This window comes from Gavia stellata, chromosome 3, assembly GCF_030936135.1.
Source record: "Gavia stellata isolate bGavSte3 chromosome 3, bGavSte3.hap2, whole genome shotgun sequence".
In the NCBI taxonomy this organism is placed as follows: Eukaryota; Metazoa; Chordata; class Aves; order Gaviiformes; family Gaviidae; genus Gavia; species Gavia stellata.
In genome coordinates, this window is record NC_082596.1 from 77,115,887 (window position 1) to 77,130,993 (window position 15,107).

The 15,107-nt window shown below is 34.2% G+C and overlaps 1 protein-coding gene across 1 annotated transcript in view; it reads left to right on the forward strand.

The window, feature by feature from the left end:
- ZPBP (zona pellucida binding protein) overlaps positions 1-14,014 on the forward strand; it is a 30,992-nt gene extending 16,978 nt beyond the window's left edge. Inside the window, exons 4-8 of the mRNA XM_059815650.1 lie at positions 160-303; positions 2,170-2,388; positions 4,968-5,044; positions 6,688-6,865; positions 13,923-14,014. Of these exons, the coding sequence (XP_059671633.1) occupies positions 160-303; positions 2,170-2,388; positions 4,968-5,044; positions 6,688-6,865; positions 13,923-14,014 (710 nt within the window). The remainder of the gene's footprint in view (positions 1-159; positions 304-2,169; positions 2,389-4,967; positions 5,045-6,687; positions 6,866-13,922) is intronic.
- Positions 14,015-15,107: the final 1,093 nt, after the last annotated feature.

The following is a 15,107-nucleotide window of genomic DNA, read 5'->3' on the forward strand; positions in this document are numbered from 1 at the left end:
GACACCCAATCCGCTTCAGTTTCTGAGTCCTGTGCCTTCAGCTGAATCCATAATATTATTATTTTGTGCACAGCTTAATAGTAAAAAAAAATTTGGACCCTTACTTTCTGCATTTTCTCACGATGACAACTAAATTTATTTCATTTTTGTGTTTACTAGAAAATAGCAGTGTGCAACTATCACCAACAGGTACTTTAATATTGAGACACTTCAACCTGAGTGGAGTTTACACTTGTTCCATTGTTTATAAGCTAACAGCAATGCAGCCTGAGAAAAACCTCAAAATAAAATATCTTATTTATGGTAAGTTATCAATCCAGGTAAGTGTGCTGTTGCCTTGAAAAAGTTTTGTTTTTTAAAACGTGTGTTGCTATTTTTAAATAAGTAGGCTTATTTAGAATTTAGTTTGCAGAGATAAAGACATACTGTTTCTCTGGGAAATTGTTTTTAATATTAGTTACTACCAGGCAGTTCATTTAATGTCATTTACAGAGGTTGAAGCTCAGTGGCTGACTGAGAAACTTATGAATACAGTTCTTTTTAAAAAAGAAACAGAAAACATAATGAAATGTAACAAAGTGATAGGCAGTAATCCTTAATAACATTAAAATAGTATAATTTTAAACTGAATTATTCTTTATGAGATTAGTTTTAGCACAGCTGTATGGATTTATTTCACACATGCTAATGCCTTAATTATTGCCTGATTGTATTTTTTAAGTATGTATAATTTAATTATGTAATATTTGTAGCTTATTCTTTCCTATTCTGATTACATTTCATTCTGTCAGCAGGTAAAAAGTCTTTGATAAAGTGAAAGATTGTAAAGGCAACATCATTTATTCATTACTAGCTCTCCTTTTCTCCTTCAAAGGCTACTTTATTCTTGTGGAGATGTAGGCAAGAGCTCCTATTACCTTCAGCAGGAACTATTTCTGACCTTGAATTTAAAATGTGTACCAGTGATCATTTAGAAACATAGTAGAGCACAATAACCTAAATTAACCTGTGACGTAAATTAATTTTACTTTGGCACAGTAGCCTTCATACAGAATAACCATGACTTTTAGCAGCTAGTTTGCTTGACAGAACTGGAAAGGAAAAGGTTTCTTTGAAACAGTTTTGATGGGAAAGGTTACAGTTTTCAGTAATGCAGACTTAAATCCTTCAGTAAGGATCCAATCTGAATGTTAGCATACAAAATTCAAGTTTCATACATATATACAAAAAAATCTGGAATATGCAGCAGCAAGGGAAAGGAAATGGGGGAGACAAAAGCAAGGTAGATGATCTAATGAGCTGTCTTAATTGGGTACCATATTTTGGATGTTCTGCTTCTTCTTTCAGCTGGTTCAGTTTCTAGTCCTTCGTTCTTTCTTCCCCACTGCCCCTTCTCCTTTCTGTGATTATACCCACAGCATGACCCCTGTTCTTCATTCTTTTACTCCTATTTTCTATTTAACGTTGTGCTCTGTTGATCTTCCACTTTGGGTAAGTAGAGTGGTTATCATGAAATAACTAGAAACATGCATTTTATGGTACATTGGCTTATTTGTAAAAGATGCCCAGGTGTGCGTTTAGCTTTGCAGTAAAGGTGAAATAGTTGATCCATCCATAAAAGTAAATTTCATATCTATATGGAAGCTTTTTCAGTTAGTTCTGCTCACAGAGAATGAATTCCTGTTCGTTTTATTAGTTGCATCTTCTCTTGATCTCTGGGGAAGAGGATTCAGTTTTTAAGCCCTTTAAAATACTTCTGTGATAGTTGACTAAAAAATCTATAACATATTACTATAACTGGCCATGCTGTGTGAGATGAAATATTGTGTCACATACTAAAGGGTATTTTGTATGCTTAACCTTAGCTTCCATAATCCTGATCCCTTTATTGTAATCTCCTGTTGGTTTAAAAATTAAAAAAATTACAATAATAAAGAGTAAGACTTACCTATGGATATAAATAAGAATGTCAACTTGTGAAAATCCCCTAAGTGTTTCCAACTGGCCCAGCATACAATATTTTATCATTAAAAATTCTCTGGGGGTGCAAAATAGGTTTTGTTTATAAATTAAGGATTTAAATTGGCCATTTTATTTTCAAATACACAAATTACTTTACTTCTTTTTACTTCATTTATGTTCCTCATTATCTTCCATTTTTTCCTGCAGCTTATTCTGATCCTAAAAATTACTATGAATTCACAGCCCGGTATCACGCAGCCCCCTGCAACAGTTCTCATAATACTTCTTTTAAGAAAGCATTGCTTCAGATACTGAGCAAACTTGTTGCTGAACTTTCTTGTGAGGTTACATTAATTAAGTCAGAATGCCATCATGTAAAGATGCAGAGGGGAGGTCTACAGAATGAAATCTTCTTTACATTTTCAGGTGAAAATCTGTCTTGCTTTTAAAGAATGGTTGGATTTTTTATAGTTAATGGAATGTATTTACTGCCTATATGCAGAAAGTATTGTGAGGTTTTAATAATAAAGTTTCTTGATCATAAAAATGCTTCAAAGTATTGCATGTGAAATCCATGTCAATACCAAAAAGATAGTTGATCTACTCAAAAGTGCATATTTTGCATTATTTCAGAAGAGCTTTAGAACTTTTTATAGCTGTGGATAGAGCAATATGTTTTTAATTTTGTATCATAAAACATTATCATGTCCCTTGTTGCACACTAACATAGGAAGGAAGGCGATACAGTGTATTCTGTAACTCCCCAGATTACCTTCATCTAGCCACCTACAACAGGTGTATAAATGATTCCATGGATGTGCCTTGGTCTTTATAAACAGCTTCCAAATGACAAAGACTGGATGTCTAATTTTCAAGAACTAAAGTTAAATGAGATGAACATCAGTACTTTTCCTTCTTTAACAATAGAATGCCAGAATGTTCCTTCTGGCAACAATAAAAGAGGGAGACAATTTTCATAATTTTCCATTTCTTTAAAACAAAAGGAGCGTAAAGGAGACCTGGGTAAAATTGAGTTGCCAAAAATACTGAGTTGGCTTGATTTAAAGCAAATCATTAGGTGGCTTGGGAAGATGTCACCAAATTATGGGATATTTAAGGATTCTTACTGGGTGTGATTATGTATTGTAGTAATTATAAAGCTTTATATCTGATATTTGGGTGTGTTTATACATGAATGAGTTTATGTTTATACATCAATGAGTTTATGTTTATACATAAATGAAGACCTCACAATGTCTTAGTTACTTATCCTCCTTTGATAAAGTTTAGTTATTAAAAATACATTTTCACTTTAACATGAATTTGTTTTCATAAAATGTTTCCATTACCGGCTTTTCACTAAAGGCATTAATATTGAAGTCAGAAATCTCAGTGTCATGCCAATCCAAAGGAGATTTTTTTTTTCTTGAGACTTGTTCTCAGAATATTCCTTCTGAACACTGAAACCATATGAAAAGAAAGTCTCAACTTCTTTATGCTGTGAGTGAGGTATGAAGGAACCTGTAAAACAGTCCCAATATATGTTCAGTTAACTTGAAGTACTTTGTTATTAACAGAGATATCTAAAACCCTATTTATAGTTGTTGAGATGAATGTATGTAAGAACATCCGCAATATTTTCTTGAACTTACTGTTTCTAATTATTTCTAATTATTTCAACTCTAAAAAGGCCATTGTTTTCATATATTGTATTAGATTAGTTACTATGTATCAAGACATGCAATTTGAAAAGATCCCTTTCTGAACAAAATATGCCAATTATGCTTAATTTTCCACTTTCCACTTCTAATTTTCTTGGAAATTAAATGTAATTGCTTATAAAACCAATGAAACTATTAGTCAGTTGTATTTCTCTGAAAATTGTATTTGTAGCAGATAGCACTGATGTATCTGAAGAGTCCCATTACTGATAGCATAGTTAGTTAAGGTTAATTCAATGGTAATTGAAACTACGTAAATGAGATTTAGCTAATGTGCAGGCTTTATAGAATATTTGAGCATTAGGAGGAGAAAATCTCCAGTTAGAGATTTAGGTAGATGTAAACTTTGACGTGACCCAGTGGTAAACTACATATTCTTAAGTAGCTTGACATCTTAGTATTTTTTGATTTCTAAGTAGTATTTGGTGTTTCAGAATTACTTCCATGAGAGAGGTTGGTAAAGCTTATAATATAAGGAGTTAAATTCACATGTTAACAGATAATTTTATTCTTAATATGGCAGCTTACTGTAATGTCAGTTCTGGAGAGCAGTCCAGCCGCTTAGTTAACTATTTCCCAGGCCTTCACTGTAACATGTTAGCACTAGTCAGTTGATAAGGAATGTGGACCCATGCAAATGGATTACTAAAACGTAACTGCTTTTTCTTCCATCTGTACTTGAAGTCTTCCTTCGGATCTATGTGTCACAGGCATTCCTATGAGAATGTAAAGGGTTAAGTGGGTGAGGGTCAGGAACTGATGTGTTTGTGCAGGGGAGGGAGCAGGAAAAATCTTTAAAAGCACTAGATGTTGCCCTGGTTGATTGTTTTTGAGTGAAAACTTCGAGTCCATTGCAGAAATAGTCAGCAGCTTGAACTGTCAGGGTTCCTGGATGAGTGTTTAAGACCTAAGTCTTCATAAAACCGCAATGGCAGGCAGTTAATTAGAGAGGGAGTAGCTTATTTCTTTTGAAAGGATTCAGATCTTTATAAATCTGGGAAGAGTCCAGAATTACACATTTCCTTGCCATTAGAATTTACAAATAAATGACAGTTGCCATAAAATATTTAAGTATACTGGAAATTAGACATAGAATTCTATTATCTGTAAGAGGACAAGCTCTGTGATTTCTTTAAAACATTGCAAGTTAGACATCTGAAATATGGTAAAAAGTCCTAAATACTTGCATCAGAATTGACTAGAATCTTAAACCAGTAAATAACAAAAATAAATGTTGATGTAATTGACTTTGTTCTTCTATAAATACATTGCGTTTTGTTACAGTTGCTTCCTTAGACAGAGAAAAACACAACAGAGTATGTCAGCAAAGTGCTTGTGATGCATCTCATAGACTAAACAAGGTACAGTAGATGGAAGAATAAAAAGGTAACTAACATAATAAGCTACTCTCACAATAATGTATAGTAACATAAAAAATGAAACATACTTGGTTTAGTAAATTAATAAATCAATATAAAAGTTTTAGTGGATATAAAAACTGTATCAGTTAAAATTGCTAATATTCTATTGCTGTTACAGTTAAGGCTGATCACACCCTATCAGTCTATATTAAAGACAGTATATTAAGAGTATGAGAAGTGGCAAGACAATCAGGAAACTTTGAACATGTGCTATCTTATAAATATCAAACATGGTATTTTGCAATGGGAGTCCCTTTCCATCATTTCTAAGTGATTTTATTATTGATCTAGCAGAATTTTAGCTGCCTGAAGGCATTTGGCTTTTACAGTAGAGAACCAGAAGCCAGAGTCTTGCTTACTAGGTTAGCTGTTAATTCAGAGGTTCTTAAAGGGGAAAGGAGAAAGGGGAAGGGAAGTACAGGATGAACACCAGAGAATAGCAGGTATGCAAATCATGCTTTGGGATTCCAGCGGAGGGGTGAGGGAGTCTGAAATAACAATGTACTCATTAAGCAGCTTCCATCCTGTCCACTGAAAAAACCCCTAAATTTGTGGGGAAAGCTCATGATCGAAGTTCATCATTTTCATACAGACAAGAGGATCAAGTTAAGAGAGCATAAATAAATTTGTTTTTGCCAATTTGTGTGTGTACTGAACCTTGCAAGCCTATTAAAGGTTTTTTTTTGCTTTTTATTTTTAGCTTTATATATATGTAATTAATCCCTGTATACAAATGAAGCACTGTCTGGATATGAAGCATTGATGCTTCTGACTGTTAGACTTTGTCAGATTGTTAATGGGTCTATTTTTTTGTTACAAATTTTATATATTTTAGCCAGTTAGAAGCCACATTGTTAAATACTATGACTTAAAATCTTTAATATTCCAGTGGAAGACACTTCATAAAATATGGTCCAAAGTTCCAGAGAAAATAAAGGATTTTTAAAAATTAACATTGACTTTGGCTAGGGAGATAGAGTAGATGAGGTGGAATAGATCTCCCTTGTATCCTAACATTTCTGTGATTCTGTGCTGCTGGTTCTGCAGTGATTGAAAGGAATGTTTTTCCTATCTAGGATTGTATTTGTGCAAATCTTTTTGAGTAAGGGAATTAGTCTTCCATGATTATATTTAATAATAATAACCCCCTTATTTAACTTGGCTTCAGGAGACCTTTGGCATTTTCTTTTCATTGAACAGAAATAGCTAATAAAGATGTAAAGTATGTCTGAAATACAAGCAATAATAGTACCTATGAAGATGGGAAAGCTGCAAGTCTATTGATGTTGGGCTACAGACTAATGTAGGCAAAATTGCCACAGATTAGTTTTTAAAGTTCTATTTGTACAATCCTGAACACTTTCAGAGACATTGCATTAATTGATCAAGGTTTATCTAAATTAAAACCAACATATCCAAGAATACCAGATTGTCCTCCTGTTTCCATTTAGTTACAATGAAAAGATTTAGTGGTACTCCTTTAAATCTTAATCCTAACTTGTACTCACATTCTTTTGTCTTTTCTTGTATTCTGACCTCTTTCCACCAAAGTTTCTGAAAAACTATTCTTTGTTTCAATTTAGGCAAAACACCTTATAGAGAGATTTTTTAAGCAACAAGTGGAAGTTACCAGGAAAAGTTCTGAACCATTGCCTGAAATATACTACATTGAAGGTACTCTGCAAATGGTATGGGTTGATCGCTGCTATCCAGGATATGGAATGAATGCTCTAATACATCCTGACTGTCCAGAGTGTTGTGGTAAGTGACAAATTCATTTGTGCAAAGTATTAAATACTGTATTAAATACTGTTACAATGTTTTTTGCTCTGATTGAACTTTACTATTTAACTTTATAAAATTACTATGCCATATTGTTTTGGGCTGTGATCCTGTCAAGCCTGTCAAGGTAACCAGTAGTAGATGAGCTTAGTACTTGCGTAGAAATTTTGTAAGACCTTGTTGATTTGGATTTTAAGCCAGACCCACAACTTCCATGGACTGATTTAAACTAAAATCAATCAGATGAAGTTCAGACCTCTAAATAGATAGCAGTGGGGTTTTTTGGAATTAGCACAGAAAACCTGTAATCTGACAAGGTATGTTTCAAGTGCTGTTTTATGGTGACACAAACAAGACAATTATTTTTGTTCTTAAATTTATAAAAGGGGGCATAATAATGCAATGCTTTAATCTAATTACAAACTTAAATGCTACATTCCAGATCTGAGTAAAGTAAGAATAATGGATAAAATAATCATTCTGTATAGCTTTACAAAATAAAGTTAAATTTGTAAATATTTGTGATCCATTTGGAAGAATAAGGAAAGAGGGGGAATGAATTCTGGTAATTTTATTTTTGTCAATCCTCACATTAAAACAAGTGACATTACCCTCCTTAGATGCTAAGGAGTGGATCAGTGTTTTTAAGAGTGGCTTTGCCAGATTGCATTTTGCCCAGGAAAAGGTTATTCATATGATTCCCAAATATTGCGCCTGAAGTCTCAAGAGAACAATGGAAGACAAGACACATAGACAATAAATCTGTAGTCAAGCTTTTGACAAAGATGATTCCCTACAGACCTAGAAATGGCGGAAGAAAACACTGGATTACATATTGAACAACAGTTTACAGAATGGAATACACTTTGAAAAGAAATAATAAGAATATGGAAGAAAATAGAGGCAACTCTAAAATTGCAGGACATGTGAAATGTTTCCATATGTGATCATTTTTTCCAATTTGTTGTTTTGCTGGTTTTGGCTGGGATAGAGTTAATTTTCTTTCACATCTTTAAAGACATCTTTTAAAGCAGATTTTTGTTGCTACTGGTTGGTGTTCTAAGAACTCCCCCTTTAGCTTACGATTTCTCTCATTATTAAGCAAAATGTCAATATAACGGTGTGCTGGTTTTGTCTGGGATAAAGTTAATTTTCTTCATAGTAGCTAGCGTGGGGCTGTGTTTTGGATTTGTGCTGAAAACAGTGTTGATAGCACAGGGATGTTTTAGTTACTGCTGAGCAGTGCTTACATAGCATCAAGGCCTTTTCTGCTTCTCACACCACCCCACCAGCGAGTAGGCTGGGGGCGCACAAGAAGTTGGGAGGGGACACAGCCGGGACAGCTGACCCCAACTGACCACAGGGATATTCCATACCATATGATGTCATGCTCAGTATATAAACTAGGGGGAAAGCTGGCTGGGGGACCGCTCCTTGGGCTGGGCATCGGTCGCAGGGTGGTGAGCCATTGTTTTCATTTGCATCACTTGTCTTTCTTGTTTGTTTGCTGTTGTTATTTTCCTTTTCATTACTATTATTATTATTACTATTATTATTATTATTATTATATTATATTTCATTTAATTTATTAAACTGTTGTTATCTCAACCCACGTGCTTTCTCACTTTTACTTTTCCAATTCTCTCTCCCATCCAGCTGGGGCAGGAGGGGAGTGAGCGAGCGGCTGTGTGGTGCTTAGTTGCCAGCTGGGCTTAAACCACGACAGTCATCTTCATCAAATGGAACTTAAATTTTTTGGTCCATGTCTTCCAGCAAAAAGTGACAAATATCTGGAAAGGATATATAAAAATACCAAATTTATTACATTTTTTTGTAATACACAATATTGTTGCACATGATTTCAAGGAAAGATACATGAAAATCAAGTTTACAAACGCATGTCTTTTTTAGGATGATTTGTGTTGTATGGACTGCAGTTTTGTTTTGGGCTTTCCCCCAGAATATTTTACTCCATTCTAAACTGATTTGTATTCCTTTTTTCTTCAAAACACAACTTTCACCTTAGCTCTGGTGGCTGTTTAACATATGTAGTAAAAAATAATACTGTTTTCTTAGCTGTCATGCTCCTCTACCTCCTGCACTAGACAGAAACAGTACATAGCCCTACACCAGTGTCAACCCAAGAAGCTGATCCCTGTTGAGCTGGGATTGTAATAGACACCTCTCTGGCAGATACAGGGGCAAGCTTTCACACCTGAGGTACCCAAGAAGCTGAAACAGTCAGCCCTGAAACTTGACTGATTACTACTTGCCATAGTTGAGGATGTCATTCTGTCAGCATGCTCAAACATACACTGTTTTTCTTAGTTGACTTCTTGGTAAAATTAGTAAATTCCTTTCCCAGAATCCAAAACACCATATCATAGGCAGTAAAACTGAAAGGGTCCTCTGCTTATCATTCTACCTCAAGAAAAGGTATAAGCTTCAGTGATTCCTCACAGATGTATCCTGTATAATCTTTAAAACCTCAGAAGCCTACACAGACTCCAAAGGAAACATAACTCAGTACTGCACATCCTCACCATTGGAAAGCTTTTTGTCTAAGATACTTATGTAATTTTCCCTGATGTAGCTTATACCTGTTACTTCTTGTTCTGTCTCAGTAAATCTGGAAATTACTCTGTTAACTTTATCTTTGAAATAGTTTTGTATATCCTAGAAGACTCCAATCATTTTCTTTTCCCGATATTGTCTTCATTGAACTAAACCATCTCAAGTTCAGTCTTTTTGGTCACGTTGGATAGACCTCTGTTCAGCCTAATTACTGTCCACTATAGGTTCTCTACATTTTGTTTTTCAATGCCTCGAACTTCATGCAGTAGTTGTCAGGAGACCATGCTAACATAAAAGAATTAGTTGTGATTTGCTAAAATCCCTAGATCTGTTACTTAAATAGAAAATAAAATATTTTCCTTATATCTTTGTTAGTGGGGGAGCTTTTTCCAAAACATGCACTTACAGAAACATTTTGATAAACACATTCCATGGAAGTACAGCAGAGTTCAACTTCTTAGGTTATCCAGTAGTTTCCCTCGTAGTTGCAGGAACCAGGTCCTGTAATCCAGTTAAAGCAGTTTTAAGGTCCATTTTAGAACTGTTTGGGAGTTTCGGTCTCTTTAGCTACTCTTGTTTTGTAGTTAGAAGGTCAAGCTTTCAATCTACATTAATTCATGGAAAGTTCATACTCATTTGCCCTGATGGGGAGAATGCCCTTTAGCTTATGTAGATTTTTTTTGTCTCCTATTTTATAATCAGAACAAGTCAACTACTTTCTATCTGCTTTTGTAAGAGTTTGCATTCAGCAAACCTGTATCTCACATGCCCTATTTTGAGTTTAATATTCTTGGACAGGGGTGACTGGAATTTAACATGATATTCAGCTGACCTCTTACCAATGCCTTTTACATCATTAGTGCTTTTCTTCTGGTCCTAAGAACCTCTCTCTCTCAAATGATGTAACAATACCATGCTTCCCCTTTTCATTGTGACTGATCATGCTCACAGTCCTCTTTAATCAAACAAATATACAGGCCTTTCTCATTCTTTTATTTCTTCCTGCCTGTTTAAATCTTGTCCTTATTCACAGCTTCTCCCAGTTTTGTTGTCAGCATAGTTCATTGGGACTTTTTCTGATAATCTCGTTAGTGGAAATATTTAGTAAAGTCTATCGAAGAGTAAGCTCATGAGTAATCCCTTTAGCAATTTCCGTCCAACTCTTATTTCCCTTTTAAGGAACATTCAGTACTCTTTTTAAAATTTCATTCTAATCATAGTCTTCTGTAGTTTATTACATTTGTATGTGCTGCCATATCAGGTGCTTTCAAATTAATTACGTTTTTATCTTCATTGTAAACCAATATCATACTGTATTACTTTCCGCTTACCTGCATGTGTTTCAGCATTTATTCATGAAACCTTTACATAGTATAGAAGACTGATCAGCTGTTCTGTGGTTTCTTGAATCCTTTTTTCCTTTTCTGAACAATTTATAATACACTTCTTACCAGTCAGAAGTTAGCACCAGGCATAGGGTATCACCACAGATACATTGCAAACCTCAGATTATCATCTGTGTTACCCTTTCATGGGCCACTTCTGTTTTGGAACATGGAAACAGATGTTACTCAGATTTTCTAATTTAAGTACATTAAACTTTGAATAGTGCAACTGTTTCTAGTCTCCGGGCTTGATAAGGATATGACAATGGAAAAGGATATGGAGTAGGCCCAAGAACATGGAGAAATAAAAAAACCTATGCATAACCTCTGCAGGTCTCATAAACAAACCTACTCTATTTTTACTTCTCATACAGCAAAATAGCTGGATGTTCAGTTACATCTGTTCTCTTTCCTATATTATTTTTAGAATATCTAGTTTCATGTAGTGTTCCAGTAGTTCTGGTTCCTCCATGCTGTTGAACTGTGAACAATGCATCATTTATTTCACGCTGCCATCACACAATTTGTACTCTAAGCATAACCCTTTCACTTACTGCATCATCTACCAATCTAAATCTCTTGTATTAGAAGTTGCACTTTCTTCCCCTTGCTTCAGTCTCATGTTCTTTTATATCATACTATATCCTCATTTGTTTTTCCCCCCTCTGCTTTTATATTAAAATGGCATTAAATACTGAGCTATTGTCTCACCTTCTACTCCCATTTTGTAGTCTAAATCTCTTTCTGAATTAGTCAATTAAACATGTTAACCTGATTAGTCACTGTGTGATATATCTATCTTTAGAGAAATCTTTTTGGCAGAAAATACTGGAGGTAAAACATATCAAAATTTTTTTCATCAGGTACCAGATAAGCCTCAGGCAGAACCCTTTAGTGAGTGATTTTGTAGAGGCAATGGCTTAAAGACACGGACTTACTGCTGATTAATAATTCCATTTAGACTTCTGCCTCTGTAAAGCAGTCTTGAATAAACAGAACTGATGAGTACAACCATCTTAGAAATTTTTTCATATAATTTTATCTTAATTTTAATGTTTTTCTGCTTTTAAAGCCCTGTTTTATGTGAAATAAAGCACAGTATTCCAGGATAAGTTAATTAAGTATTTTGGTAACAGCTACATGAGAGATGGTCCACCATTAAATTTTACTTAACATGGGCAATTGAGTCACTTTCATGTCATCAAAATTTCTAAATATAATTTTTTGCTTTATAAATCTACTTTTTTTGTTCTAGGTTTCTTTTTTATCAGATGCAGCTGTGAGATTAGTACAGTACAAAATGTCATATGTTTCTTAGGGCTTCTCTGGAGACACAATTTGATATCATACCCTGTATTAGCTTTATGAAATATTTTTTGTCCTGTATTATTATTCTGCAGAGCTTGATTTCTGTGGTATTTTTAGTAGACTAGATACTGAATAGTCAGTTCTAATTTGGCTTTCTTCAGTTCTTTCTCACAGTATGGTGATTATTTATATTACTGAAACATAGTAACTTGAAAGTTCAAAAAGAAATATATTATTCAAGAGAATATTGAAATAGTCCTAAAAATCAGAAGAGAGTGCAAAATACTAGTTAACTTATAAGATACAAGAACAAATTAAGACATTGTGTGCATTTCAGTTTATGAGGTGTGAAGTGGCAAGTATATAAAATATGCTGTAAAGACAGAATATTTTGCTAAAATGTTTATACTTTCAAAGTGAAGGTATACCAATAGGAGTTTTCCATTAGTGAAAAGTTTTAAATGAGTTAAGTTTACCGGTTAAAGAAACTTTCCAGTAGCTGGCTAAATAAGCTACAGGTGCCCACTTCAGATTCCTTTCTCTTTTTCATGCTTTCTGCTAGATAGCAAACAGCTGACGCTTCTGAGGAATAAACTTTTTATCCCATTGTAAGAGAAGTCTACCTCGCTCCAATTAAATAAACTGAAAATTCTGAAGGATTTACTAGAAGTGTGCCTTTAATCTTCAATAAAAAGAGTAGAATTATTCCTCTGGTACACAAGATTATTGGTTTCCCAGACAGAAAGGTTGGAAAATGCCTTTAGTTATGTGTATTTGTAAAGCTTTCTCTTTCCCATAAAGCCATCTTGGTCTACCTATACTAATGTACAAAAAAGGCAAGGTTTTGACATCATCTGCAGAGGACTTCTTCTCTCTTACATTTCATAGGACTTCTAAAACCCTCTTCAGTCAATAGCAGTGGCAAAAAATGCTAGGCAAGCTAATAACAGCCAATGGGATCAAGTGAATCCTACCAGCCTCAACAAATGAAGATAAACCAAACCAAATACTGAAAATCCCACTGAAGGTTTGTGCAGTAGTGACTAAAAAGTCATTATTAAGCCAGGCAAAACCCAATAACCAGGTAAACGCTGACTCTGCAAAAGGAAGGAAGGTCTTAATTACCTTTGTATAGTGAATACTAATGCTGTTAATTAAAGATCCCAAAGAAAGGCTACCAGTGACAAACTGAAGTATGATTCAGGATAGCCATAACCAAATAGCTCAAATTCTGCTTTTTTCTGCCAAGAGCATAATGATGAATTAGTCTTTTGTGATGAAGTCATTCTGCAGATGACTGTACAGACTTTATCAAATGGCATAACATGATCCAACAGGAAAAAAATGTTTCATTCAGAACACTTGTTCTGCATCATACACTGATTTCTGGTTTGATGTATTATTTTTGCGCTACTTCTTAATAATTATCAGAGCTTAGATTTCAGCTTTATTTTGTCCTGTATTACTTATACAAGCAGCTATAGCAGTTTATTTAAAACATTATTGGATATAGGCCATATTAAAATGTAATTGATGGACATAGCCCCTGTAAGTAGATGGAATGAAAAGTGATGAAGAGAAAAATATGGTGTAATAAATAGATGATGTATAAAATATATACAATTTTTTCTTCATCAACTAGCAGAATGCTGGAAAAAACATGATCTTTTTTCAAATAGATGAAGCTGCATTCTAAACATTTCAAATGTAAATTTTTTTTATCAATATCACTTAAATTCCACATTTTTTTCTTGTTTTTTTGGTCATAGTTGTATGCAGCCCAGGATCATACAATCCGAGTAATGGAATTCACTGTCTTTGGTGCGACAGCAGTTTGATATATGGAGCAACAAAGTGCTAATAGCTGAGGGATTTGCACTCTTGCAATAGCTCTTACGTATTTTAACATGGTAATATTAATAAATATTTTTAAAATGTGTACAGTTTGGTTTGGTTGCATCAATAGAATACACTTGTTTTTAAGAAATAATGATTCATCAGGTAAGATGTTTTACGTCATACCTAAACTTAGGATTATTTCATTTTTAAGGTCTTTACAGTATCTGCTAGATTAGTACCAATACAGACAACCAACTATTTAAATCACAAGAAGAAAATATGAAAGTAGAGGTATTTTGCATACTTAGTCCTTTGCTGATAGACCTCAGCTCCTCTTGACATGGACTGCTGCAAGGAGTCTATATTGCGGTTTTCATCTACCTGTTCACTCAGTCGTTGTTTAAGAGAATTACAGTGAACAGCTCATGGTGTACATCCAGCACTGAAAGGTCATGAAAGTTGCAATGTAGCCTCAAATGCAAAAACCTCCCCAAAACTTTCTTTCAAGATGAATTATAATATCACTACTGACTGGTTAATAACTTCTTCCCAAAGAACGTAAAATTCCACATGGGTCAGTCACCTGTTCCACCTTTGAAGATACCACATTGAGCATAACACTTTTGCTCTTACCTGAAGAAAACAAACTAACATAAAATACCACGGTACTCTTTATGACACTCATCATCTGTACTTTTGCAAGACTGTTGAGAATTACTAAGTGATTGGCTCAATGCATTACTTGTCATTGTCATTTATTAACAGCCTTATTTAAGTTGGTATTCAGAAACAAAATCCTGTTAAAAACCCTATTTGTTTTGTATTTGAAGATCCTACCCCATGCAAATTGTGAAGTTTTTAATAAATATTACAGGGTTTATACTCTTTTTCCCCTTAGCTCTTTTTTCTATCACCTAGTTAATGTATAAAAATGAGCTAGGTGTGAAGGCTAAAAATGGCTCTTTGTCATACTTGGAAAATGGGGTTTGCAGGTGTTTGCTTTTTCAATACGGACCACAGGGACCTTCAGGAACTGTACTGTGAAAAAAGGACTAAAGCAAAATACTGTGCTACATCTAAAAAGTAATTTTTCAATATGATGTACTATCTTAAGA